The 27,551-nt window shown below is 40.0% G+C and overlaps 1 protein-coding gene across 12 annotated transcripts in view; it reads left to right on the top strand.

The window, feature by feature from the left end:
* Positions 1-27,551, top strand: part of ZMYND8 (zinc finger MYND-type containing 8) — a 57,620-nt gene that overhangs the window by 15,852 nt on the left and 14,217 nt on the right. For 8 of the 12 annotated variants that reach the window (XR_008841968.1, XM_056507399.1, XM_056507397.1 and 5 more), the window contains exons 3-13: positions 6,388-6,536; positions 10,949-11,167; positions 12,033-12,146; positions 12,953-13,045; positions 14,306-14,393; positions 15,038-15,093; positions 22,072-22,149; positions 23,101-23,216; positions 23,675-24,156; positions 24,516-24,656; positions 27,279-27,431. Coding sequence is in view for 11 of the 12 variants with exons in the window: in XM_056507399.1 (XP_056363374.1) it covers positions 6,388-6,536; positions 10,949-11,167; positions 12,033-12,146; positions 12,953-13,045; positions 14,306-14,393; positions 15,038-15,093; positions 22,072-22,149; positions 23,101-23,216; positions 23,675-24,156; positions 24,516-24,656; positions 27,279-27,431 (1,689 nt within the window). In the remaining variant the exon portion in view is untranslated. The remainder of the gene's footprint in view (positions 1-6,387; positions 6,537-10,948; positions 11,168-12,032; positions 12,147-12,952; positions 13,046-14,305; positions 14,394-15,037; positions 15,094-22,071; positions 22,150-23,100; positions 23,217-23,674; positions 24,157-24,515; positions 24,657-27,278; positions 27,432-27,551) is intronic. The other 4 variants (XM_056507401.1, XM_056507406.1, XM_056507405.1 and 1 more) reach the window with 1 other exon arrangement.

Below are 27,551 nucleotides of genomic sequence, written 5' to 3' on the forward strand. Positions count from 1 at the left end.
TTTTTAATCTTTTCTGCTGGTTTAGCTTAGCTGCCAACAGTAGCTAGCTGTGGTGGCAGATGGACTTCCATGTAGGTTTTCATATATTTCTGCTGGTACTGGAACCATTGCCTGTTTAGTGCCCAGTCAAAAGGAGCTCTTTAACTCTCTTCTTGCCATCATCAGTCATGTATCTCTTACATTGCCTTTGCATCTCTGCTGGCTCTTAGGACTTGGTTGGAGAGGTTGTTTTCTACCTGCTTTTCTCACTGAACCAGGTTACTGGGGAGTTGAGCAGATGCTGGACATGGCTGGGAGCAGCCTCACCCCAGCAGGGACAGCTGGTCACTAGATGGTCTTAGCTTGGCATAAAATCATATACTGAGGCCCTACTGCTTGATGGGGAGAATTCTGGCATCTACAGGTTTGGGGGTTTTTTCAGGTTAGTGTTAAAGGCTTTGGTCTTAGAAATTCCTCTCAGCAGTAAAATGTTCAGATACAATTAATATAAATACAGAAATTAATAATTAAATGGAATTCTCAGAATGCATGATGTTACATTTTGTAACAGTTTAATAACACTACATCTCTATCAGCTTTCTTTGTAGTGATACCAAGTATTTAATCACACAGAGATGAGATTCTTGCTTCAGTGTGGAGCTGAAACTCCTGCAGGGAACAGAAGTGCAGCCCTGGGCTTTTGTCTAGTGCAGAGCCCTTGCTATCAGCAGTCCCACCTTAGGAGGGCCTTGGAACAGCAAGTCCCCCACAGCCAGGCTCCAGCTTATCCTTTCCTTTCAGCTCTTACCTTGCAAGTTGTTGGGAAGTGTTTCTTTTTCTTTATCTCGCTAAGTCCTTCAGAGAAGAAACAACTAACAACATCTTTTTGTATTTGTGTAAAACTGTAATGTGGCAGGAGTTCATCAGAATTTACACAACCAAGGCTGACCTCTGTTATTTATTACATTAAGCAACTGGGCTGGGTTAATTACAGCAGTTGAAGTTTCTGGAATGTAAACAGGGCTTTAGTGGTTGGTTGCAACTGCATCATGTTTCAAAATTCTGGCAGAAAATGAAAATTTCTCAAAGCTGAGTGCAAGTTCTAACAGATACATCCAAGGTTTTATTAAGTTTTCAAGATATTTACCCTTGCTAAAATATTGCAGGTAATGGATATGAAAAATCAGAAATCTTTTAACAACCATTCAGGATAATAATTTTAACTGGAAGGCTTCACAGTTCTGGAATTCATCTAAATTATTAATTGAAACCTGTTCTATTAAATGGGGCAAGTTAGTATTGCCACATTTTCTGTCGGATTTCTTCATTGATTACCCTCCATGCCATTTAAAGTACAGACATTCAGAGATTTTGAGAAGGAGTGAAAAGAGATGTGACAGTCTAGCTGATTTTTTTTCTTGTCTTTTCTGAAGGCATAGATACACATTTCTGCAGGGTAATAATGACAGCTTAAACAATCTTCAGTCCCCTTTCTTTTCTTGTCCCTTCTTTCAGATTGCCCTTTTATAGCTGTTTCTTAAATCCATCAAATTAATTCTTCATCCAACTCTTTTCAATAAAGTTTTGCTCTGTTACATTTTATTGAATTTAATTCCTTGATTTGGTTCACCAAATGTTGGCAGAACTGTGCCTAACAAAAGGCATAGCATGGCATTGGGAATTAAGGTTAACAGAAGTAGCCTTGGGCTGGCTCTGTTTAAGTGACACTTCTGAGTATCTGACTCACATGGAACAATTGGTTGTGTTTCTAGTTGGAAATGTTATTCAGAATTTTGCATATTTGACCCACTTGCATTGCGATATCAAAAACCTGCTTGGATCACAGGAAACTCATTGGTGTAACCAAGTCTCAGTTACCAAAATGACTGCTAATCTTACCATCTTTATCACAAGATATTTTCATATTGAAAAGCTTTTTTAATTTCTCAAAGAAGGATAGTTCTTCACTCACAGTAAAAGATTTTGTCCTGCAATTTCCACACTTTTTGGGAAGGCTTTTGTTTTGTTTGCCTAACTAGTTTGTGAGGTTGAATTGAAAATTCGTGGTCTATTGTAATTTTGATTTACTCAGGCGTTTTGCATTTACCTTGCTATCCATTGCATTGAGGATGGGAGGCTAAGGCAACATACTCTGGTCTGAGTCAGCCCTGCCACACCAACATCCCTCCATTGTCACATTTCCATCCTTTTCCCTTATACTGGCATTTTCAACTCTAGGACTTGTTGCTCTGCTGATTTAACTGAAATTAAATTTTAAGGCTGTTGTTGATTTAGGCCGTATCAGTTTTTCAAACCATCTTGCTTCCTGGGTGAACAAACCACAGTGCTAGAGAAAGAAAAAGGGAACAAATTTTATTTGTGGAAGGGGGCTGTGAAGCCTTAAGATTTCAACTCTCATTAAGGGAGAGAAAATAATCCAAATGGAAGAGATGCCTAGAAATACATATGTAGGCATGATTTCATTGTTGTTTTAGTCTGGAATTGCTTTGATTGCATTTAGCTTAAGTTTTTAAATTAAACAAAAATAAGTTTGGAAAGAAGGGCATAAGGGGGTGTCACTGGCAGTCTGTGGTACTGAGCAGTTTATGCTGCATTCTTACAGTAGGGCATGTTGATGTTGCTTGTTTTCAAGAAGAATTACATTTAAATATCACAGGAAAAGCAAGGAAAACAACCTACTTTTACAGGTTTTCTGAGTTGGCACCTGCTTCTGTTGAGAAAAGCAAGACTTGTCAGTTGTCAGGAATCCCTGCTAGGGAGTGTTTACAGTGTAGCACTGTTCAATACACAGAGTATAAAAATATTTGGTTGTGGTCTGTGTTCCATATGCTGCAGCACGATAAGATCTCTGATATAAATAATACACTTTTGTTTGTTTTTATAATTTTTTAAAGCAAACTATTGTAAGTCATTACTGTAGTTATCTGCTTACAAAATGTATTGCCATCACATTAAATTTGACTTACAAAGCAGTCATAAAGTGTGAAATGAAATTGCTTTAGGGTTTAAGTGTGCTTTAGTCTATCCCCTGGGAGCAGTAGTTACTCATCCTTTAGTCACATGATGGCATATAGAAACAAAGATTTAAGCTTCAGGTGAAGCTCAGGTTAGCTTGTTGCTCCTCAAAGAATGATTTGCAAGAGCACTGAGAGGTGCTTATTGTCAACCTTGACAACATCACAGACCAATTAATACTTACCAAGTGATGTAAACCCAGGGAACTTTGAATAAGAGTTAAAAAAGCTATTGCAGATATCTGTTTCTTCACTTGAGCTGGAAGCACATTTTTAAAATGGTGCTAAGAAAGCAAAATCACACAAAAAATCAAGAAATAATTAGACTAAGGTTTCTTGGCAAAATTAGTATTTTTAGTACAATTGATTTATCAATGAGAAGTTTGGTTCAGGTTGATGAGCTCAGTGTGTGATGGGAGTTCAGTAGGAGCAGGGAGATTGCAGATCACATGCCAAGTGGTGACAAACTGGCATGGTGAGATCCTTCCTAAGGTGAGACCATTCTTGCCCATTAAACACTATTTGAAAAATATTTACTTATAATAGAAGAGATCACAGAAATTCTGGCTGTTCCCTTTTGAAGCAGAAGTTTGAGTCCACCCCTTAAAGTTATTGTGCAGCTTAAATTTGGTCTCTTTTGTTCTTTCCCCCAGATTTGTTTCATTTTTTTCAAGTAACCCTACACTAGGGAAATGATTCAAAATTAAAAATTAACTTTCCTCCTGACAGGTTGTTTTAACCGGGATCTGTTTCTTGATCTGGCTCACAACTCAACTACAGGAGCTTGCTCACACAGCTGGGAGAGCCAGGGAGGGAGAAGAGAAAGTTTTTGCTGAAAAGGGTATTCCCACTGAAAGAAATTTACACAAAATGCATTTTTTTATCATAATTAGAATTTAAGAAGGTGCTACCATTCTTTTACTTGAACTGAATTAAAGATTCTTCATATTATCAGATCCCTTACAGATTGGTAAATTGGCTCCATACTGTGGTAGTTAAAGACACTGGCCCATTCCACTAGCACAACTAAATCTAAAAAAATATGCCTGTGCATTTCTGTTTTCCTGTCTGTTCCTTAATTTTTCCAGTTACATTGCCTCAAGGAAACCTCTGTGTATTTGAATAACTTGCCAGCTAAAAAAAAAAAAAGGAAGTATATTTCAGGTCAGTTTTTGTATGTTGTCTATGAGTCACCACTAGTTAATTTGAAAATCCCCAATATACTCAGGCTTCTTGAACCAAGGAGGAAAATTACATCACTTTAAGTAGTTTTAAAATTACTTAACCAAACATACATGTTTGTGTGACCATTTCATAAGATTGATATTGAACCTGCACCTTTTCTGCTGACTTGTACCTTGGATTTGGCTATGACTGAATAGCCATTCAGTTCTGGTTTAGCTAATAACAGTTTAACACCTTTCCTGACCCTGAATAAGTTTGTTTAGGAAAGAAACAACATTTAAAAGTGAAAAGCATCATGTAATGGGACCAGGAACTTTACAGCTGATTTTCATACTTAGAGAGGAGACACAATGTGTAGTGTCACAATCAGCTTCTTAGTAAACCCCACAATCTGAGGCTGAAGATCTGAAAGGAAATTGGTGTGCTCCACTGGTGGCAGTTTTATCCCTGGAAGTGAGAAGTGAAAGCCAAAGGGCAGAAAACTCTACTGTCCATGTCCCCTCCTGGTTTAAAGTATGCCTGCAGAGGTACAGGCTGGGAATAAAAGCCCAAGTCTCTTCAGGGAGTTACAAGGATAGCTTTATTTGGTGGGGAGATACTTGGGCTTAGACTCCTTTGAGGATATTGTTTGCAAATTATAATAAAGAAACAAAGACTTTAATGTGGTGATGGGAAGATGAGAAAAGACATGGTATGATGCTGTTTTTTGTGGATCACTCTGAATGCAAGCACTTCCCACGCTGAATAAGCTCCATTCTACTTTCATGAAAAAAATAGCATTCAGAGCTTGTTTGGTTTTAGGTTTGATCATTTTGATTTAGTTGTGGGCTTTGGTCTAGCTGACACTGATGCTGCAGTTTCTTCCAGGATAGCTGGATTAGCACAGCTCTCTTGGGATATATGAAGCGTACCCCAGCCCAAGGAGTTCTTCTGCCACCTTCTGTGCATAATCAGCTAAACTGACAAACTCTCTGAGTCTCCTGTCAGCAGACTTGTGCTGTGTTGGCATTTTTATTGTCATAATTGCTTAAGGAGGAGAGGAAGCAGATGTAACATATGTAGGTGACATAGCAGCTCTTTGTATTGTCAAATCAATCTAAATTTTGGGCTAAAAGGAGCAGGAGGCTGATTTGCTTGAATCCAAACACAGCAAGTAACAATAATGGCCTCAGACACATTGTATTGATTGATTTCAGCCAAAGCATGTCAGCAGATAACTAACTGGTGCCAAATGCTGACAATACGTGTAAAAGGGGAGGGGTGTGTGCAGAGGGAAAAAAGTCACAGGTCTTATTGTCAAAGCTCAAAACATGATAAGGTTTTGTTTGTTTATTTAAACCAGCTTTATTACATTTTGCCAGCATTTTACCACTTATGTCAACAGGAGAGTTTCTCTGAGAGCTGACACTAAGATGTCTGCTGGGCAGCACTACTGAAGTCCCACTGAAGTCCCAGAACTAGTTGCAAACACTTCTAGAATTGTTGGAATTGTTGAAATTCCAGATGTTGTTGGCCTGGTGTAGCTGTTCTAGTGTAGTAAAACACAGGATGGGCAAACACTCCTATATTTGTTTTCTTTCTTTCAGTTATATGTCCTTCCATCTATATTTTCATGTGTTTTTCATATTTATTTATAGTTTCCCTAAATGTTAATTTGACACATGTTAACCAAGCTTTTGCTCAATCAGAAGTCATCATATAGCACTATATTGTCCATAGATTCGTGCAGAAAGTTTTAAATTTTTTTTCTTTGCAGTTAAATATTGGGTGGATGGTTCAGTTGTTTCTCTTGTGATATTGTTGGATTCTGATCCCTGTGGTTCTATGTATAATTTTAATTTTGTTTCATGCATTAAAAGCTTAAGGAAAATTTAAACTTCTTGACCCAACTCTGATGAAATTTCTTGTAATTTTGTTAGAATCCTGTCACTGTTCTCTAACTGTCCTTTACATCTGATCGTGTGCTTGTTTCTTTTGAAAAATATTCGTAAGTTCTTTTTAATTGAGCTGAGCATTAGTATCCATTAGGGATTACTAAAATTTTGTTGAGAGAATGAAGTTGCAAATGCTTATATTTTAAAAAGATGAAATAAAAATCTTTGAAGTATGTGAATGACAAACCATAACATTGTTGGAACATTTTTCATCCAGTTGCAGTCTTTAACCACGTTGTTTGTATCTGTTGCAGATCCTGGCTCTGCTGAACGCACAGCACAAAAACGGAAATTCCCCAGCCCTCCACATTCTTCCAATGGCCACTCACCTCAAGATGCATCAACAAGTCCTATAAAAAAGAAAAAGAAGCCGGGTCTATTGAACAGTAATAATAAAGAGCAGGTAAGAGAAGTCATGGTTTTATTACACTAGAATATGAAACAGAGAGTGCTGATCAGGAGCTCAGTCTTCTTTAAGGAAGCTCCATTTTTGTACTCAGAAAGAATAAATATTAATTTTTGAATGCAGTGGGGGTAGGAGTTGGTATTATAATTCTGATTTGAATGCTCTTTGATTATTGTTTTACATCTGTTGAAAAAGACCACCTGTGTTCTGCTTAGTGATTTCATAAAGGTAATAAGATGTATAACCAATAAATGCAGCTTTGAACAGAATTATTATGAATAATTACAATAATGAATAATAACAATAACAAAACCAACAATAGCTGTTTTTTTATTAAAACCATTAGCAGGGAATGTTCAGTGGTGTGATAATGTAGATTAACAAAGGTCTCATAATGTCAGTGAAGTTCCTCATCTGCTTGCAGTCCTTTCCTACTGCCCATTAGTCAGCTCCACCTTGGTACTCTGTATATTTCCTCCCCTTCCTTAAAATTTCCAGGCAGTGTACACTCCTACCAAACTAGTTAAATCAAAGTCACACTGACTTTTCAGTCTTTATGCTTATAACCTTATTTTTACTGTCTTCTGAATGCTGAATTGAGAGCATCTTTTGTCCTTCTTAGAAGAACTTGACTCCATAAAACTTTGACAATTTCTGATTCATTGTATGATGCATATGAAAGAATTATATGAATTATATTGAATAGCAAATGCTGTAAAGCATCTGTATCAGCTTGGAGTAGATTACATGACAGCAATCTTCAGCCTTACTGAAATGACTTCACAGCTGATGTACTAATGACATGCCTGTGTATTTTTCAAAGTGCTTTTTTGTGTCATGGATTTGTTTGCCAGTGTCATATAAACACAGGGTTAAGTTCTGAGTGTTCAAAGCACTTTCTCTTCACATAAGAGCATCCACATTATCCTGGTACAATTGCACTGGTGAAGAAAGAGAATGAAATTCCTACTCACTGCAGTTGTCCTAGAAGACAATAAATCAGGCCTTAAAACTCAGTGTCAATAATATTTGATATCAGGATAATCAGGAGGTGTAACTATATCATGTGGAAGTGCATTCAGTTTGGCATTTGCTGAGCTTCACTGCAGCCTTCACTTTACATCTTGGGCATTTTCTGGGCAGATATTGCCCCTCTGAAGTCTGAGCTTGAAACTGTGCAGTGCAGAGATTATTTTGCAAACAGTGAAATTGAATCCTTGGGTATTAATTTCCACTTTTTCTTCCTACATTAAAAAATATATGTTAAAACACAGTTGCAGTTGTTGAACTTGATGAATTCCCCTTGGTAAATACTTTTCTGTTTTCCAGGTATCTCAGATCTGAAATGTTCAGGATAGAATAAAGTTGTGTATCTAATGAAGAAAACATGTCAGACTTGTTTATTTTGCTGTGTTCATTGCAAGTTAGCAAGAAAATATAATTTGTTTAGTTCTGTTTAGCTTTTACAAGTTGCTTTTCATTTGATGTTGTCTTGCATGTCAAATTTGAAATGGGCATGCATGAAGATTGTCGTGTCTAAATAGGTTCAAACTCTGCTCCCTGTGGTAGCAGGAGCTGTTTTTAGAGATTATTTTACTGCTGAGCAGATTTGAGCTGAGCATAGAGGTTCTAATTTTGGTCTCAGAGTGAGTTTGAGTATGATGTAGCTGATAGCTGTGGTTCTGATTGACTGATAAATCTGTTTTGAGTTATGACAACCTCCCAGGAAACCCCTAACTTAATATTCTACATTACAAAGTGCTTTATAGCACTTGAACATTTCAAGATACCATTACTAAAATTATAGTTGCACAAAGCTTTGTATTACATGTTGTGTGTAACAGATCTTCAAAATGGTGTCCTCAAGTATTTAAAGTGCTGAAAATCAAGTAAAGAATTAAGGAATTGTAGAATGTAACTAAGGTGAAAAATCAGGAACTTCTGACACTTCATTGGTCAGTAATAATGTAATTGAAGCTGTCAGCTTGTTTTACTACTAGTTTCAATATTAATTTAAACTGAATAAATAGTGATTTTTTTCTCTCCAAAACAGCACTACAGTACTGTTGTTTGTTTTCTTCAGTTTTCTTTGTCATTCTACAGGTCTTAATAACTTCAATAAAGCCTTTAAAACAAGCTACCACCTAGTTGAGCTTGAACTTTATTAGCTGTTAAAATTTTAACTCTTAAAACATATTGCTCTGACTAGGAGAAGTGAAAAAGTCCCTTGATGCAGTCAAATAATTAATTTTCAGTCTTTTAGTTTTGTTCTTTGGTTCTCTCTTGTGTCTCTAAATGCTTTTTTGTTTGTTTCTTAAACTTGGCTTAGGCAAAATAAGGTGATAGATATCTAAATGATAAAAGCATCTTTGAACAGAAAACCAGTTTATCTCACATTCCAGCAAAAAATTGACTTTTCTTCAGTTTGAATGTTATGATTTCTGTGGAAGTTTCACTAGTTTTATGTTTTTCTTAAAGCAGAATCTTTAAAGCTTGCAAAGTTATTGTGGATATACTTATATCCACTTCAAAGCCAGAATATGTATGAAATTCCTCTGGTAATTTCCTTTATCTGCAGTGGAGGAAGTGCCCCATAGCTGCCTTTCCACATATACAAGATTGAGATGTTGGTCTCACAGCTGTGGTGCATTTATTTAGCTGCAACAAAACATGTTTCTGCATTGGAAATGACAACTTTCCCTTCCTCACTCTGGTTTCTTTGTTGGAATACTTGTTGTAGTAATTAATTTGAAATGGACTTAAACCTTTACTCTGTCCCACTTATTCCACAAGATCTCATAGAACCATCCTTCTGAAATTCTTGTTATGTTATGTCATTTAATGTGTGTATATAGAAAATACAGAAGTAACACTTGGCCCCTTTCTGTGGTGGGAACAAAGTGTCTCTTTAGGCTTAATCATCAGTAGAATAGAAAATGAAAACCACCAAAACTGGCACAAAATCATGTGAAATTTTAGGGGCCAGAGTGTTTATGGATAACATCCTTCCTTTGCCTAAAATACTTATAGTATTAATAATATAAAATACATATAGTACTAGATAATCTGGGGTTTTTTTGAGATACAACATGTTCTGGGGGGTTGTTTCTTCTACCTTGAAGATCCCTTGTTCCTGCAAATAATTAGACCTCCTTTGTAGCTTTAGGTGTGTAGAAATACCATGGTTCTAAGTGGCATGCTGCTGCTTTCTGGGGACATTATTTATGCCCCATGTGACTGATTTTGTTCAGGATGCCTCAGATGTACAGAGCACACATTTGGTTGCCCTATTCTGTGAATCACATGGGTGTGTGACAGCTCAAGAGCCTCAGAAGTTGCAGATTGTAAATGGTGTAGGACACTTGCAAGATGACCTGAGAATCGAACAAAATGGTTCTTCAGACTATACATGTTTGGATAATTACAATTCAGAGCAAGTGGTTTTACATCAAACAAAAAAGTCACAATAAATGAGCTGTCTAAAATCTTAAGGCTATTTTTTTCCTTAGCAAATCACCCCTATAATGAATACCAAACGGAGAATTTGAGTTCCCTTGTAATTAATAAATAGGACATAGTTTTCCAATAAATGTTAGCAGCTCTTCAAAGATTATATAACAAACTTTAGGTACCTCTGGACCCATTTAAGCCATCCCAGGCTATTCACTTCTTGTGTTTTGGTGTCAGCTGTGTCATCTTTGAGCTGTCAGGCTCAAGGGGAAGACCAGTTCATGCAGGTTACGAAGTTAACACTGTTTTTTAGTACAGGCAAACCAGTAGAGGTGCGAGTCTTAAATTGTAATATGCATTTAGGTGGTGAATGAAATCTCTCTTGTAGTGGAGGTGGCTGCTCAGGATGTGAATTTGCTCCTTTGTCATCCTTCTCTACAGTTTGCCTTATTAATCAAAATCAGCATTGGCTTGCTTCGTGGTACAAAGCTACAAACAGCTGCAAACTTTGGCAGATTTGCATGGTGTTCAACTCCTTGTTTCAGGACTAACTTCTTCAGTTGTCCCAGGTTTAGCCACCACTAAATATCTCGATATTTAGCTTGCACGGCCCCATGAAATTCTGAGTTTTGAGGGCCTAATAGCTTCTATAGCAATACTTCTTTCCTGAAGCTGAAAGTGTTTGCTGGCTCTTGTTGGATTGCATGTGTTGCACTCAATGCTCTCACTTGCCACAAAAAATTTATTTCTGGTCTTGAGTGCAAATTGTCATTTGGCATCTGAATAAGCAGTAAATTTCTTTATGAATGATTTTGTGCAATGACTAAGTTACTGTGCTTGCATAAATGTTGATCAAACTCTGTAAATTGCTGTTTGCTTATATATTATGAATATTATGATTTGAAAAAAACTGCAAATTTGTTTTGAAACCAAACCTGTTTTTCTTGCCTACATTTCAGTCAGAACTAAGACATGGTCCGTTTTACTATATGAAGCAGCCACTCACCACAGACCCTGTTGATGTTGTACCGCAGGATGGACGGAATGATTTCTATTGCTGGGTTTGTCATCGGGAAGGCCAAGTCCTCTGCTGTGAGCTCTGTCCTCGGGTTTATCATGCTAAGTGTCTGAAACTGACAGCCGAACCAGAGGGGGATTGGTTTTGCCCAGAATGTGAGGTTAGTTTGATACAAGGAGTGGATTTCTTTCTTGGTTTTAGATTTAAGCAACTTTTTCTGTGTTCTGAAATGTTTCTGGTTTATTCCTACATTGCCTGTTGGTCAAGGTACCAGAAAAATTTGTACAGAAGAGGAGGCATCTATGGCTTTGCTTCACCACTTTTTCTCTGTGTGTTACCTGTGTTTGCCTTCTTACCACGAATCTCCAGCTTCCTTTGTGTCTTCAGCTCCAGAGAAGCACCATTTCACAGAGTGATCTCTTCATCAGGCACCAGTAATTCTGCAGAAATCATTCTGCAGTTTTCACTAGTTTAACTTGTGATTCTTCTGGTGGGCTGATTAGATTTTCAACAGTGCAGATAATAATGCACTATAGGGTCTACATAAACAAGTGGATATTTTATTACTGTGGAAGAATTTAATATTCCTCTCCAGTGATTTCTGGGGAGAGAATACTTAGCATCCAAGTATCTGTAATGAAAACAAATTGGTTTATGGCATGTTTTCCTCTGATCACTTATTTTATTAGAGCCCAGATGACCTTCTCACTCTCTCACATTGCTCTGAACCTACATTGTATTTAGGAATTTTATGTATTCACATATTCACTTTACATTATCTGGAAGATGCTGGATAATTTTCTGGTCTTTTCCTTTTTTTCCTTTTTTCTTTTTTTTTGGTAACATACGCAGGCCAAAACCCAGGTAAAACAGGCATCTGAACTATTCGCACTGCATTATCAGAAATGTTTTGTTTCTTATAAAACAGCTGTTATCTTTCGTTTGAATGCTAGAATGTTTCAGTGGAGAAGGATTTATCTAGAAATGTTTGCTGACAAAGTGTTTTTTTTAATCTGAACTTTTAGAAAATCACAGTTGCAGAATGCATAGAAACACAGAGTAAAGCAATGACAATGCTCACCATCGAACAGCTATCATATCTACTGAAGTTTGCACTACAGAAAATGAAACAGCCAGGGGTAAGGACATTTTTGTTGTTTTCTTCTTTAAATACTTGGATCATGTGTTTGTCATAATCTGGTTTGCTTCTTTTAATGGATGATGAATGTTTAATTTAGTTTATCAGATTGTCTGTGACAGCTTCTGTTCTATCTGACACGTGTCTATCACATACAAATTAGTTTAGGTTGGACAGACTGTTTTGGAGTGTATTTAAAATGTAGTTTTTTGATGTAACTTCTGGATGTATTTTCAGTAGGTATAATGAAAGTACAGTGTGGTTTTCCAGTGGAAGGTGGTGGTTTCTTACTCTCTGAAAGTGGACAATGCTGTATTGGACATATAAGGGGAATGCGGAGACATGATCTCTTCCCAATGTATTTACATAGACAAGAGCCTTAGCACTGGCACCGTTGCATTATTGATTATATGGGTTGAAAATATAGCTTCTCTCTGTTATTAACAAGTGTTCTTACCACAGAAGTTGGTTGTATCACATACTTCTGAAATGCTGAGGAAATTTCCTTCAGTGTGTCTAAAACCTGTGCCATTGTATGCTGTAAATCATAACAGTACCTTTTACAAATCTCCCAATTTTTGTGATTTTTGCAATTCATCACATCCAGCATATGAAAAATAAGTTAAATGAGACCTTTTAGTTCCCATTGTTGTGCTAATAATTTACCTCACAACAGTCCATAATTACCTTTGAAGAATTTTGTCTGATAACACAGCAGGAAGTAGCATTAGAAAATGAGTGAGTATTGTGTCATTGATGAAACTGTTCAGTATTAGTAACCAGTCTGGTTATTTTTTCCCCTAACAGACAGAGCCATTTCAAAAGCCAGTTTCACTGGATCAGCACCCAGATTATGCAGAATATATCTTTCATCCAATGGACCTTTGTACATTAGAGAAGGTTTGTATGAAACTAACAGAGGAAGGTTCCTTAAGTTTGATTGCTATCTGTAACATTTCTAAAATGTTTGATACATGGGGAGAGAAGTTTGAAATTATTTTAATGGATGGGGTGGTTTCTTTATTATTATGGAAGTCAGTTTGCTTACAGCTTAAAAACAATCATATGTTGACTGAAATTCACTGTTTTGTCCGAACCAGTAACAAATGTTCGGGGAAAAAAAAGCATGGAAAAGACAAGTCAGACACTGCTGACTTCCTCCTATTAAATTAATCTGATTCTATGAATAATGTCCAGGAGAGACTTCTTAAAGCAGGATATTCATTTGATCATTATGGATCATTAGTTCATTAATTGGGGACTATTTGATGTATATCCAGGGGTCATTCCAGGCTTATTTTCATGATCATTCAACAAATACTGTAATCTCCACTGCACCTGAGGTGTAGAAGAAAAAGGAAACAGTCAAGAGGTAGATAATGTAGCTTTCCTTCTCAGTTCAATAGTAATTTGAAAGTACATATAATGAAGAAATTATTCTCCATTCTCTATTGCTTAATGAAGAATGAAGCATTACAGAGCTTTGTTCTGTCAGGACCTGGTGAAGAGACAAGTTTTCATTCTCTATGTCCTTTCAGTGGAGGCCGATGTTTTTATGGTATAAAGTATGGTAACAAAACCACAGTACTGATTTTATTTAATCAAATTCCTTTACCCACTAGGTAGACTGTAATATCAAACGTATTGTCTAATGTACTGTGACCAGAATTTAGTGGGTCTTGTAAAAATTAAAACTGCTGTGGAGTCATAATACATCAGCAGAAGAAACCAAAGAGTTTCCTGCAGAAGCATCATGTTCCTAACACTGTGTTAGGAAACATGTTTTTTTTTGAAATGTTTGAGATGTTGATCTTAATAATTCATTATTTAGATTTATATTTGACAGTTCATGCATTTTCAGGGTAGTCAAAAGGCACCTTGAATTTGAGAGATTCTTAAGCATTTAGAATCATAGGTCTGCAGTAAATAAGATAAGATAGAATCACAGTCTGATTTGGGTTGGAAGAGCCTTTAAAGCTCATCTTCAGCCCCTGCTGTGGACAGGGACAACTTCCACAGGACCAGGTTGCTCATTGCTCTGTCCAGCCTGGCCTTGAACACCTCCAGGGGTCAGTTTTGTTTATTGTTAACTGACAGAACACAGCATTCAGGAAGAAGTTGTGACTTTTTACTGATACATTCTTAATTTCTTCTTTACAGAATGTTAAAAAGAAAATGTACGGTTGCACTGAAGCTTTTTTGGCTGATGCCAAATGGATTTTGCACAACTGCATTATTTACAATGGGGGTAGGTATTAATATGTATTTACATCCTCAGATATGAAACTTTGACATAGTTAAAGTCATGGAGCAGTGTAGACTTCTACACTGAAAGTGTCTTCCTGTTATTGACATTGCCTAAAAAACCCAATTTTTTTTGCAACAACTGGCATAAATAAAACTGTAGGGCCAGATACGACCTGAACTGTCAGTTGCTCATTCCACCTTAAAGAAAACATTTCACATAAAGTAAATCATGGAATGGTTTGGGTTTCATAGGATCATTGAATGGTTTGGACCTTAGATGACCTGATCTGCATCATTTACTTCCAACCCCCAAATTGCTTTAATGTTTTGCATCATGTAGCACTTAATTGAGACCTGAGTGAGAAGATCGTTCAGCACCTCCCTCATTGAAGGAGTGTGTCAGTGGTGGGAAGGCTGCAATAGGCTACAAAAAAGAGCATTTAATGGTTATTAAATATTACATTGGGAAGAAAAGTACTGATGTTCTGCTTTTGCAACATGTAGTTCATGAATGTGTTTTTACATAGCTTTTTTTAGATCTTCTCTTTTGTTTTTATGGACAACTTTTATATCCGAAAACACTTCATTTTATTGTAGTTCTACCATAACAGTTTTCTTGGCTAAAGCATTTTATTTTTTCCTCAGGAAATCACAAATTGACACAAACAGCAAAAGTCATCATCAAAATCTGTGAGCATGAGGTATGAGTGCTCTGATTAAATTAATTGTTCAGTATGTTTAGTGTTCCATGTAATGTATTTGTGGGTGACATAGTACGTATTTTCCGAGATGTGCGTTGCAGCTTTATAACTTTTGTAGGTTTTCTTATATTTAGTTATGCATATCTGTCCAAGTTTAGGACAAAACTGGGGGAAAGCCTCCAAAGGAGCCCCCCAAAATAAACCCCCCTCACAATTCCTCCCCCACACTGGGCTCGGAGAGAATTTTACTCGGGGGAAAAGTGGAAAAAACTTGTTTATTAACAAACACAAGAAAAAACACTTCCCAGCAACAGGAAAGTACAATCCCAGATGACAAAAGAACTGTTTTCACCAAAGTGAGAGACGGTCGCTGCTGGGAAGGGCGAGAAGCTTCTTTGGCAGCTCCGGAGGCAGTCTTTGATGCTCAGGTCCCGTCCGGAGCCGGTACAGATCTTGGAGCTGAAGGAGAGAAGGGGGAGGGGAAACGCAGCAGCAGCCAGGGCAGAGCCGGGGCAGCAGCAGCGGGGCAGAAGCAATAGGGCAAAAGCAGCGGGGCAGAAGCAGCGGCTGGGGTAGCAGGAAGCGCGCAGCAAGCAGCAGCCGGGGTAGCAGGGCAAGCCAAGCAAGCACAACCCCGGGGCACCACCCCCCCGGGGGTGGGAGAGAGGGCACCGGCGGCAGCTCCATGCAGACAGCAAGGTGTGGGGGCGGGAGAGGAGCAGACATAACACCAACCCAGAACATTCCACCCCTTATCCCACATCGTGAACGTTACACACGATTGGGATATACACCCACTAACTACAACGTAAAGCTTTCATCCGACTTGCTCAAACCTTCATCACTTACACATTTCCTCTCATTTCACTTACTCAGACCTTCAACACTTACATATGTCTTTCTGTCTCATCCTACAATCAGTTCTCCCTGTGGTACACACCGTGTTGTTCCATCTTCCTGCATTATCCACCACGTGCATCCTGGTCCTTGAGCAAAGACAATCCCACGAATGGGTTTGCCTGTATTCGAGGCAGGATTAACCCATACTGCCTTTCCTAACAGACCTCTAACATGGGCCACTGGGACTTTATCTCCATCCACTGTATTAAGGGAGTCAGACCGGGCAGGACCTGCTCGGTTGATGGAACCTCTGGTGTTAACTAACCAAGTGGCCTTTGCTAGATGTTGTTCCCAGTTCTTAAAAGACCCCCCACCCAATGCCTTCAAGGTGGTTTTCAGCAATCCATTGTACCTTTCCACTTTACCTGCAGCTGGTGCATGGTAAGGGATGTGGTACACCCACTCAATACCGTGTTCTCTAGCCCAGGTGTTAATGAGATTGTTCTTAAAATGAGTCCCATTGTCTGACTCGATCCTCTCAGGGGTGCCATGCCTCCACAGGACAGGATGGTGTTGCGGGCTGTAGCATGAGACACTGGGTACGTCTCTAACCATCCAGTTGTGGCTTCCACCATGGTCAGGACATAGTGCTTGCCCTGGCGGGTCTGAGGCAGTGTGATGTAGTCAATCTGCCAGGCCTCTCCATACTTATACTTGGACCACCGCCCCCCATACCAGAGGGGCTTCACCCGCTTCGCCTGCTTGATGGCAGCACACGTCTCACAGTCGTGGATAACCTGAGAGATGCTGTCCATGGTTAGATCCACCCCTCGGTCTCGTGCCCACTTATAGGTGGCATCTCTGCCCTGATGACCCGAGGCATCATGGGCCCATCAAGCTAGGAACAACTCTCCCTTGTGTTCCCAATCTAAGTCTATCTTCGACACCCCTATCCTTGCAGCTTGATCTACTTGCTGATTATGTTGCTGTTCCTCATTGGCTCTCTTTCTGGGGACATGGGCGTCTACATGGTGAACTTTCACAGGTAGTTTCTCTAATCGAGTAGCGATGTCTTTCCACTCTTCAGCAGCCCAAATTGGTTTTCCTCTGCGCTGCCAGTTCACCCCTTTCCATTTCTTCAACCATCCCCGCAGAGCATTGGCTACCACCCAGGAATTGGTGTATAAATAGAGTTTCGGCCATTTCTCTCTGCGATGTTAAGGGCCAGTTGGACAGCTTTGAGTTCGGCGAATTGACTGGATCCACCCTCTCCTTCAGTGGCCTCTGCAACCCGTCATGTGGGGCTCCATACAGCCGCTTTCCATCTCCGGTTCATCCCCACGACGCGACAGGAGCCATCAGTGAATAGAGCATAGCGTGTTTCCTCTGCCGGTAGCTCGTTGTATGGTGGAGCTTCTTCAGCCCGTGTCACTGGTTCTTGTTCTTCATCTGCGACAGCAAAACTTTCACCTTCGGGCCAGTTTGTAATTATTTCCAGAATCCCAGGACGATTTAGTTTCCCGATTCTGGCACGCTGAGTGATGAGGGCTGTCCACTTGCTCCACGTGGCACTGGTGGCATGGTGGGTTGAGGGAACCTTTCCGCTGAACATCCACCAGGATGCCAGGAGAAGCTGTGCTTCCGTACCAATGACTTCTGAGGCGGCTTGGACTCCCTCATAGGCGGCCAAAATTTCTTTCTCTATTGGGGTGTAATTGCCTTCAGACCCTCTGTAACTTCTGCTCCAAAATCCCAGGGGTCGGCCTCGGGTCTCACCAGGCACCTTCTGCCACAGGCTCCAGGACAGACCATGGTTCTCAGCTGCAGAGTACAGTGCGTTCTTTACATCTGGTCCTGTCCTGACTGGGCCAAGAGCTACCGCATGGGCAATCTCCTGTTTAATCTGGGCGAAAGCTTGTTGTTGTTCAGGGCCCCAGTGGAAATCGTTCTTCTTGCGAGTGACCTGGTAAAGAGGGCTTACAATTTGGCTGTACTCAGGGATGTGCATTCTCCAAAAGCCTATGGCACCTAGGAAAGCTTGGGTCTCTTTCTTGTTGGTAGGTGGGGACATAGCTGTAATTTTGTTAATGACATCAGTAGGAATCTGACGCCGTCCATCTTGCCACTTCACTCCCAGGAACTGGATCTCACGTGCAGGTCCCTTGACCTTACTCTTCTTGATGGCGAAGCCGGCTTCCAGGAGGATTTGGATAATTTTCTCTCCTTTCTCAAACACGATGATGTCATCAATATATTGTAGATGTTCTGGAGCCTCACCCTTTTCCAGTGCAGCCTGGATCAGTCCATGACAGATGGTGGGACTGTGTTTCCACCCCTGGGGCAGTCGGTTCCAGGTGTACTGCACCTCTCCAGGTGAAAGCAAACTGAGGCCTGCACTCTGCTGCCAAAGGAATGGAGAAAAACGCATTGGCAATGTCAATGGTGGCATACCACCTTGCTGCCTTGGACTCCAGCTCGTACTGCAGCTCCAGCATGTCCGGCACAGCAGCGCTCAGCGGTGGAGTCACTTCATTCAAGGCACGATAGTCCACAGTTAGTCTCCATTCTCCATTAGATTTTCGCACAGGCCAGATGGGGCTGTTGAAGGGTGAGTGGGCTTTGCTAACCACCCCTTGGCTCTCCAGCTCACGGATCATCTTGTGAATGGGGATCACAGCATCTCGAGTCGTCCTATATTGCCGGCGATGTACTATTGAAGTGGCAATTGGCACTCGTTGCTGTTCTCCTTTCAGCAGTCCTACTGTAATGGGATTCTCAGCCAGTCCAGGCAGGGTGTTCAATTGCCGGATGTGTTCTGCCATCACAGCTGCTATCCCGAATGTCCACTTAAGGCCTTTTGGGTCTTTAAAATACCCACTCCGAAGGTAATCTATGCCCAAAATGCATGGGGCCTCTGGACCAGTCACAACAAGATGTTTCTTCCATTCCCTTCCAGTTAAACTCACTTCAGCTTCCACCAGGGTGAAGTCCTGCGAGCCACCTGTTACACCAGCGATGGAAACGGATTCTTCCCCCACATATCTTGATGGAATTATCGTACATTGGGCACCTGTGTCAACTAAAGCTCGGTACTTCTGTGGTTTCGATGTGCCAGGCCACCGAATCCACACAGTCCAAAAGACACAATTTTCCCTCGCCTCACCCTGGCTAGAGGCAGGGCCCCTCTAAGCCTGTTTATCTTTCTTCCCTGGGGCATGCATCTTAGAAGTTCCTTCGAGAGGGTCAGACATGTCATTATCACTATCATATTTGGCACTTTGGGTACGGGCAACAGGAGCGGCTCTCTTTCGGATGGAACTTCCGCTTTCAATCTTGCTTTCCTTCAAATCCCTCACCCGTCGTGCCAGAGCAGCCGTAGGCTTTCCATCCCATCTCCTCATGTTCTCTCCAGAATCCTGCAGGAAAAACCATAGCTCGGCCTGGGGAGTGTACCTCCTCTCCCCATCGGGAGAATGTCTACGTTGGTTGCCAGGACGTCTAATTTGCACAGCTGAAATTTGGAGGAGGTCCTCCTTAATTTCCTCCCTGAGCCTCTTATGATTTTCCTCTATCTTGTCCTCTAAGTTCTGCAAGCGTGTTTCCACGGCGGCGATTCTGGCATGGGTTGGGCCATGCACAGCATCCGCGTATGCCCGGAGCTTCTTTGCCATGTCCAGCACCGTTTCATATACCTCTTCCCGCTTCATTATGGCCAAAGCAGAGGCATATTCAGATGGCCCGAGTCGCACCAGCTTCCTCCACATTACAGGTGTGCATGGTACCAGGTCTGGGTTCCTAGTTGTTATATCATCTGAAAAAATAATCTCCACCACTGCCATCTCCCTCAAACGTTGGATCCCTTGCCCTATGGTTTTCCACTTGGTCTGTTGCATATACAGATCATCGGCACAGATATCTTTGTGCTACGCTGTCTAAAACACGTGCCCAGAGGCTTTGAGGGTTAGCCTCCCTCATCATACCTTGATCGATGACCGGATCATGAGACAGGGATCCCAAATGTCTCACCTCAGTGCCATCTAGGATGGTAGCCTCGCCTGCCGCATCCCACAGCCGGACCAGCCAACTAATTATGGATTCATCGGGCTGTCTTGTATAATCCTTTCTTAAACCCCGAAGATCTTTTAAGGACAGGGACTCATTATTAGTTTCTGATCTCACACCAGTGGTTTTAACTCTTGATTTTACATCAGGAGGTGTTGAAGGTCCTTCTCCTGCATCCTCATCATCATCCTCCACTGGCCGATCGGTCTTCTTGGTGCACTTCCCACTCCTTGTACTGGTAGCCGCAGCCATTGGTTGAAGCTTGCTTTCTAATTTCATCCCTGTCCTCGAGCCTGGGGTGTTAACTACAGCCTGAGTAGCTGGCATAGTAGCTATGTTATGTCCCTGTCCCCTTTCCTTTGTTTGTTGTTCTCCACTATCTAACAGGGTACGATAAGCATACGCCAGAGCCCAGCTCACTGCAGTAATCTTTTTTTCCCTGGAGCTATTGTGGCATTTCTCTTTCAAATATTTTACTACCTCAGCCGGGTTCTGAATTTGCTCATGTGAAAAATCCCAAACCATAGGATCAGAAAATTCCTTTAACATCTGGCCCAGGTCCTGCCATTTTCCACACCACTCAGGACTCCTCACACTTTGTCCTGCTGCTAAATCAGGAGTCGCACCAGCACCTCTAGAAATCTCAGCCCTGATTTTATATCTGTAAAAACTGTAAAACTGTAAACCGTGTAGAGGAAGCTTACAACATTAAACATCAGAAAGATGATCTCTTTAATACTAAAGGAGAACTGCACATATCCTAATAATGATGTAAAAAATTCAGAGGAGACAAAGGGAAGCAAAGGCTGAAAAGCCTCCTCCCCTGCTTCTCCTCTAATAAACTGGATGCATATCCATAACCAGGATCCAGAAGATATCCCTGGAACCGATTCCAGCATTTTCATAAACCTCTTACAAGCCATTGCAACCAAGCCCAGTCCAATCAATATTTTGGTCATTATCCCTCTAGTATAAAAACTACAAATAAGGGACAGTACTGGAGCTATTTCCGGGCAGGAAAATAACCCCAGAGACCAAAGAGGCATTAAAACCTCAAAAAACCCCAGTATCCAGAACCACATACTGAAATCCATTCCAAATAGCATTATGTATATAGTTACACAGTTTTTTCCACTTTCTTCGTTTCCCCGTATGGGCCACCAAATTATTTGTCCAAGTTTAGGACAAAACTGGGGGAAAGCCTCCAAAGGAGCCCCCCAAAATAAACCCCCCTCACAATTCCTCCCCCCCACTGGGCTCGGAGAGAATTTTACTCAGGGGGAAAAGTGGAAAAAACTTGTTTATTAACAAACACAAGAAAAAACACTTCCCAGCAACAGGAAAGTACAATCCCAGATGACAAAAAAACGTTTTCACCAAAGTGAGAGACGGTCGCTGCTGGGAAGGGCGAGAAGCTTCTTGGGCAGGCTCCGGAGGCAGTCTCTGATGCTCAGGTCCCGTCCGGAGCCGGTACAGATCTTGGAGCTGAAGGAGAGAAGGGGGAGGGGAAACGCAGCAGCAGCCAGGGCAGAGCCGGAGCAGCAGCAGCGGGGCAGAAGCAATAGGGCAAAAGCAGCGGGGCAGAAGCAGCGGCTGGGGTAGCAGGAAGCGCGCAGCAAGCAGCAGCCGGGGTAGCAGGGCAAGCCAAGCAAGCACAACCCCGGGGCACCACCCCCCCGGGGGTGGGAGAGAGGGCACCGGCGGCAGCTCCATGCAGACAGCAAGGTGTGGGGGCGGGAGAGGAGCAGACGTAACACCAACCCAGAACAATATCCATGGCCTACAGAATGGCATTTGGCAAAGGCATTGCTAACCTGTCTTCCACTGGAATATTCACTATTTATGGTTGTGGGGAGGGAAGGGAAGAGGAGAAAGTGGGTATATGGATTCTGCTCAGAGACACCTGTCATGTCAATGAATATTTGGAGCTGGAAAAAGAGACCAACGTCTTCTGATGCATAGATGTACTTTTTGTGGTTCTTTTACTGTAACAATATGATTTTCCTCTGAATAAATGCAAATTACCACACTTGGGACTCTGTTTATCTCTCCAATAACTTTGCTTTTTCTTTCCAGATGAATGAAATTGAAGTATGTCCGGAATGTTATTTAGCTGCTTGCCAAAAACGCGAGAATTGGTTTTGTGAGCCTTGTGTAAGTTAAGAATTATGGTAGTCTAGCTACTACATTATCTAGCAGTTCTCATTTGACTGTTATCCCATCTTTGTTTCCAACCTGTGGTGGTTACTGAGTCAAAGGAAAGCTGCTGTAGTTTACCAAGCAGCTTGTGCTGGTGTATCATCTTTGTGGAGTCAAACTGTCTCAAGTTACTTAGCTGTAAGATTGCAGGTTTTCACAAAAGGATTGGTCCAGTTGGAAATCATTGTAAAGGCTGTCAGCAACCAGTTCACAAGTCCTCAAGTATAAGGAACTGCCTTGTGCCAGCAGTGCTTACATGTGGTACCCTCAGTGCTTGGATGATTTCTGAAATGCGAACGTCTCTTTCTGGTGTGCATCAGTTCAGACTTGATTTTTCTTTCATGACCTTTTGATAACTTGTCTATTTCCTCTTTAATACCGAACCAAATTTGGGAAGACACCTTAAGACTTTTAAGTAGAAGTGTGTAATCCTGCTGTGTATTAGATTCAGTATGAGAAAAATGTTGATGACACACTGATGTTTTGGTTGTTACTAAGTAGTGCTTACCCTAAGTCAAGGACTTTTTAGTGTCTTATGATCTGCCAAGACACAAGCCTAAGTGAAAGTTAGAGCATTTCAAAGATTGGCTCTAGCCTAACTTATGCTATATATTTGGAGGGAACTAATCAAAAATAAATTAATAAAGAAGTGCAATTATGATAAGTTTAATCAAGATTTGTAAGGTTTTACATTTTGGGATTTTTTTAAAATATAATTTTATGATTTTGTCCTCTCAGGATTTATTATGTTTATAGTAAAATGGAATCTTGTATTTGTTCCTTGTGTGTGTTGGATCTTTATTGAGTCTATGTAATACATACAATTTTTAAAAATTCATGTTTATTATCAGAATTGAAGGTAGTACTGCTTAATTTTCTTATTGTGTATTTTGCCTCTTCCTCTAGAGCAATCCCCACCCGTTGGTCTGGGCTAAACTCAAAGGCTTTCCATTCTGGCCTGCTAAAGCACTGAGGGATAAAGATGGGCAAGTCGACGCCCGTTTCTTTGGCCAACATGACAGGTGGGAGTTGAAGCAAAGGATGTCTTTGGCTGTACTTAAAAAATTTGTGTTGGAATTTTGTGTGCTTACAAGTTTTTGGATCCTATCTTTAGAACCTTGACCCTAACAAACGGTGTAATACTTTAGCAAACACAGTTTTAGTTGCTTACATGATGTCTTACATAGACTGTTCCAGTTAGGAATATTTTGTCATATTTGACCAGTGTTAAATCATGTTTTATTGCTGCTAAGTAAAGTAAAATAAGCCAGTGATAATCCAAGGCATGCAATTTGCTTACTTACCAAAACTGAGCACTGAAATATTAAAAGAATGTAATGATGGTTTTTTAAAATTATCTGAGCTATTAATATCTTTATGTTTAAGTAGAAATAAATTAGTATGTGCATAAAGTTGGCAGTGTCAATTTACAGTGTGAAATGTAGTTATATTATCTTTTATTTCTCTATTTTATATATAGGGCCTGGGTTCCAATAAATAATTGCTACCTCATGTCTAAAGAAATTCCTTTTTCTGTGAAAAAGACTAAAAGCATCTTCAATAGTGCAATGCAAGAAATGGAGGTTTATGTGGATAACATTCGTAGAAAATTTGGAGTATTTAATTATGCACCTTTCCGGACACCATACACTCCCAACAATCAATACCAAATGTTGTTAGACCCTGCAAACCCAGCTGCTGGAACTGCAAAGACAGACAAACAAGAGAAAATCAAACTGAATTTTGATATGACAGCATCACCCAAGATTCTGATGAGCAAGCCCATGCTGCCCAGTAGCACTGGTCGCAGGATTTCACTGACAGATATGCCACGGTCACCAATGAGTACAAACTCATCAGTTCACACTGGCTCTGATGTTGAACAGGATGCAGAGAAAAAAGCAACTTCCAGTCATTTTAGTGCCAGTGAAGAGTCCATGGACTTCATTGAGAAAAATACAGGTAAAAAAAAAAGGAGGTACAGGACATTGGAAATGGACTAGTTTTATTCCATGTACTCTTTAAAGACAGGCTGTATTATGACTTATGAAGTTATTATAGTTTATGAAATTTCTTTTTTAAAAAGGGATGCATTTAACTTTTAGTATCACAGATAAGAAAGAACAGTTCTTTCTGTCACATTGAGAAAGAATGTATAATCTTGAAAAGTGACTAAACCCATTCAATTTAAATGGCAGGAAAAAGTTGTAAACACATTCACAAAGTGAATGAATAGTGGAAATAAATAAATAAATAAAATAATTGTCATGAGTAGGTGTTCTGATTTTAAATCTGTCTTTATTAATTTTGTACTGTTTCAGCTTCTCCAGCACCAACAAGAACAGGTCAAGCAGGGAGCTTGTCAGGCAGCCCCAAACCTTTCTCTCCTCAAGCATCAACGCCAATTTCTGCTAAGCAAGAAAGAACTTCCACTCCAGGAAGCATTCTGAATCTTAACCTTGGTTAGTTTTGATATTAGGTTTGAAAACCTAATGTTCTTACAGCTGAACAAATTATGGTGGTGTCAGTGCAGCATAATATGAACCAATGTGCTTGTATGTGGCTTTAAATGAACAAAGACCATTTAATGAGGCACACATGTAATTGTTTCATCAGATATACTGGGGTTTTTATCTTATGAAAGAACGTTTCCGTTATTGTTTCTTGTTGATGAAAGGAAGTAGTTAAGGGATTTTTTTTTTCTTAGCTGAACTGTACAAATTAATGTGTCTGAACAGTAGGTAAGTTTCTAAAGGTTGTAATTACATGAAAATTGCTGCTCTTCACCACTCAGTTTCTCTCAAGTGAATTGCTGGCAAGGTTTTCTTGTGATCTTTAGGGTTTAGGATTTACTAGGGCTTCTCTCTTGCTGCCTTCACATCACCACCTCACTGACCATCCCTCTCTAGGGAGATAGATGGATGAAAGGAATTAGCAGACTTCTTGAAGTCTTGAAACTCCCTAGAAGTAAATTTTGGGATTATGGAATTTTGAAAGATGGAGTAGGTAAGTACTAAGTTGGTAAAACAGTTCTGCAAGCCAAACATGTAAATCAGTTTCCTCAGTCATGCTTTGTTCCTGTGAGCATTCTGATTCAGTTCTGGTTGCTTTTTACTTCCATGTGATATTACACAGTGAACCAGGATTTTGCCTCTTGGTGTTAGCCAAGTATTTCAGGAAAACTTAAGTTCAAATAATGAATTGATATCTTCAGTGCCTTACAGATATTCTCATTCTGGATACAAGCTCACAAGTCAGTTTTTCAGTGGGTCATATGTGTGGACATAATTGTAGAATTAATTTCTTCTGCTGCACTGCAGCTGTTTGGCACCTCATCTGAGGTGACGATGCATTTGGAAAAACATTAAGAAATACACAGTGCTGCAGTTGTTTGAGCCACAGATGGTAGATATCAGCTGGAGCACTTTGAATAAATAGCATAGATTGGAAAATCTGATGTTAAGCTCCATGAGTAATACCATAGAAGAAGTGCTTGTACACTCTCAAGTAGAATATTTGGGGTTTTTTTCAGGTTTAGGGGAACTTCCTTTATTAAAATATACTTTTTGGTGATAAAATATACCCTTCTTCATTTAGTAGTGTCAGCTGTGCTAGACATGGGTTCTCCTGTGCATGTCAGAATTTTTCCAATATTACTCATTGTGTCTCATTGTCATTTGTGATGTGGACAGGGTTTCTCACTGCAAAAACAAAAGTGAGAGTCCAGAAAACAAAGACATTTTGAGTGCTAGGGGGACTCTGTGGTCTGCAGTTCAGCAAAAAAGAAGGAAAAGTAATAGAAATGAACCATCTGTTGCTACTGGCACACTTGCTGATTTGAAAAAATGGAGGTGTGAATGAGCAAGATACACAGGGATTTGGGGGAAAGAAAAACATGTCTCTGGTAGTATAGGACCTGCCCTTGGATTACAGAGGCAGCAAACAATAAGAATGTATCTTGATATGAAATTCAAACTTACACAAAAATATCTGGTCAGAGAAATCATTGGTTCAACCCTGCATATTTATTTAACTTTTCTCTAAGTTTTGCCTCAACAGAAAATGTTTTGTAAATATATATATATATATATATTAAAATATGGCAATACTGTGTCATATTTAACTACTTTAGAATGAAACTTGAAAATTGAGCACAAATGCACACTGTGCCAGTGTTACCTTTTGCCTTCTCCATGGCCTCTGGTTTTTCTCAGCTTATGGCATTGGCTCTTCTGATCCTACCTCAAGCCAGTTGAAGGAGCTAAATTGATCAAGCATAATTCTCTTCATTTTTTCCCCTTCTTATGGGTCTTTTCTCTTCCCCCAGCTAACTCCAGCTGATTTAGTGCCCTGAGCACTGATGGATTGTCAGCACTCCTGGCAAAGGGTAAAGGATAGGAGTGTGCTATACAAATACAGCCTCTGAAATGAGAATATTGAAGCAAAAATGTGAAACTTAGTTGCTAAGACAGTTTTAGCCTTAGTACTGTAATATGTATTCTTTGCAGACAGATGTGTGCATTTCAGAGAGAAAATTCTATACATATAGATGAAAACTCAAGATTTTGCTGACATATACTGAAAAATGTATTATTCTATCTTGAATTTACTAATCTATCCAGTGAAATAATCCACATTTTTATATGTATTCTCATGACCTATATTTTGGATTCTAAATGATGACTATAAAGATTTTATGTGCCTTATAATCTTATAAAGATCTTATTTCTGTTTGATTTTCTCTGTGAAGATAGTACTTTTAGTAGTAAATAACAGCAGTAGTTTGGTAGAGGTGCTGTCAGACAGTTTTACAAACCTGAATTGGGATTTCTTGATCAATTCACATTGATGAAGGAAACATCTCCATAATTGATGCATGTGTTTTTTTTGTGTGAAGAGAGGAAGAAACCATTTTTTTTTGGTAGTAAAGTCATGGTAGAGTTCTTATTTAGCCCATATTATAAAGAAAAGTGCAGTACGTTCCAGATTGTCTGCACTGCTCTTTGGTGAAACGTGTTTTATCTGGATAGCGATCTCGGTTCTTTCTGTAGAACCTTTTTGTGAGTTGCTGTTCCTTTGTGCAGATCGTAGCAAAGCTGAGATGGATCTGAAGGAGCTGAGTGAGTCTGTGCAGCAGCAGAGCACCCCTGTGCAGCTCATCTCCCCCAAACGCCAGATCCGCAGCAGGTTCCAGCTCAACCTCGACAAAACCATCGAGAGCTGTAAAGCACAACTGGGTGAGTGTCCCTCAGGAACACAGTGGGCATCAGGATACGCCTAAATTGGAGCTTAAATAAGTTTTTGGATAGTAAAACCAGAAATATTCCATGTTTTAAAACAAGGGAATATTCAAACTC

Source organism: Oenanthe melanoleuca, chromosome 20 (assembly GCF_029582105.1).
Source record: "Oenanthe melanoleuca isolate GR-GAL-2019-014 chromosome 20, OMel1.0, whole genome shotgun sequence".
Classification (NCBI taxonomy): domain Eukaryota; kingdom Metazoa; phylum Chordata; class Aves; order Passeriformes; family Muscicapidae; genus Oenanthe; species Oenanthe melanoleuca.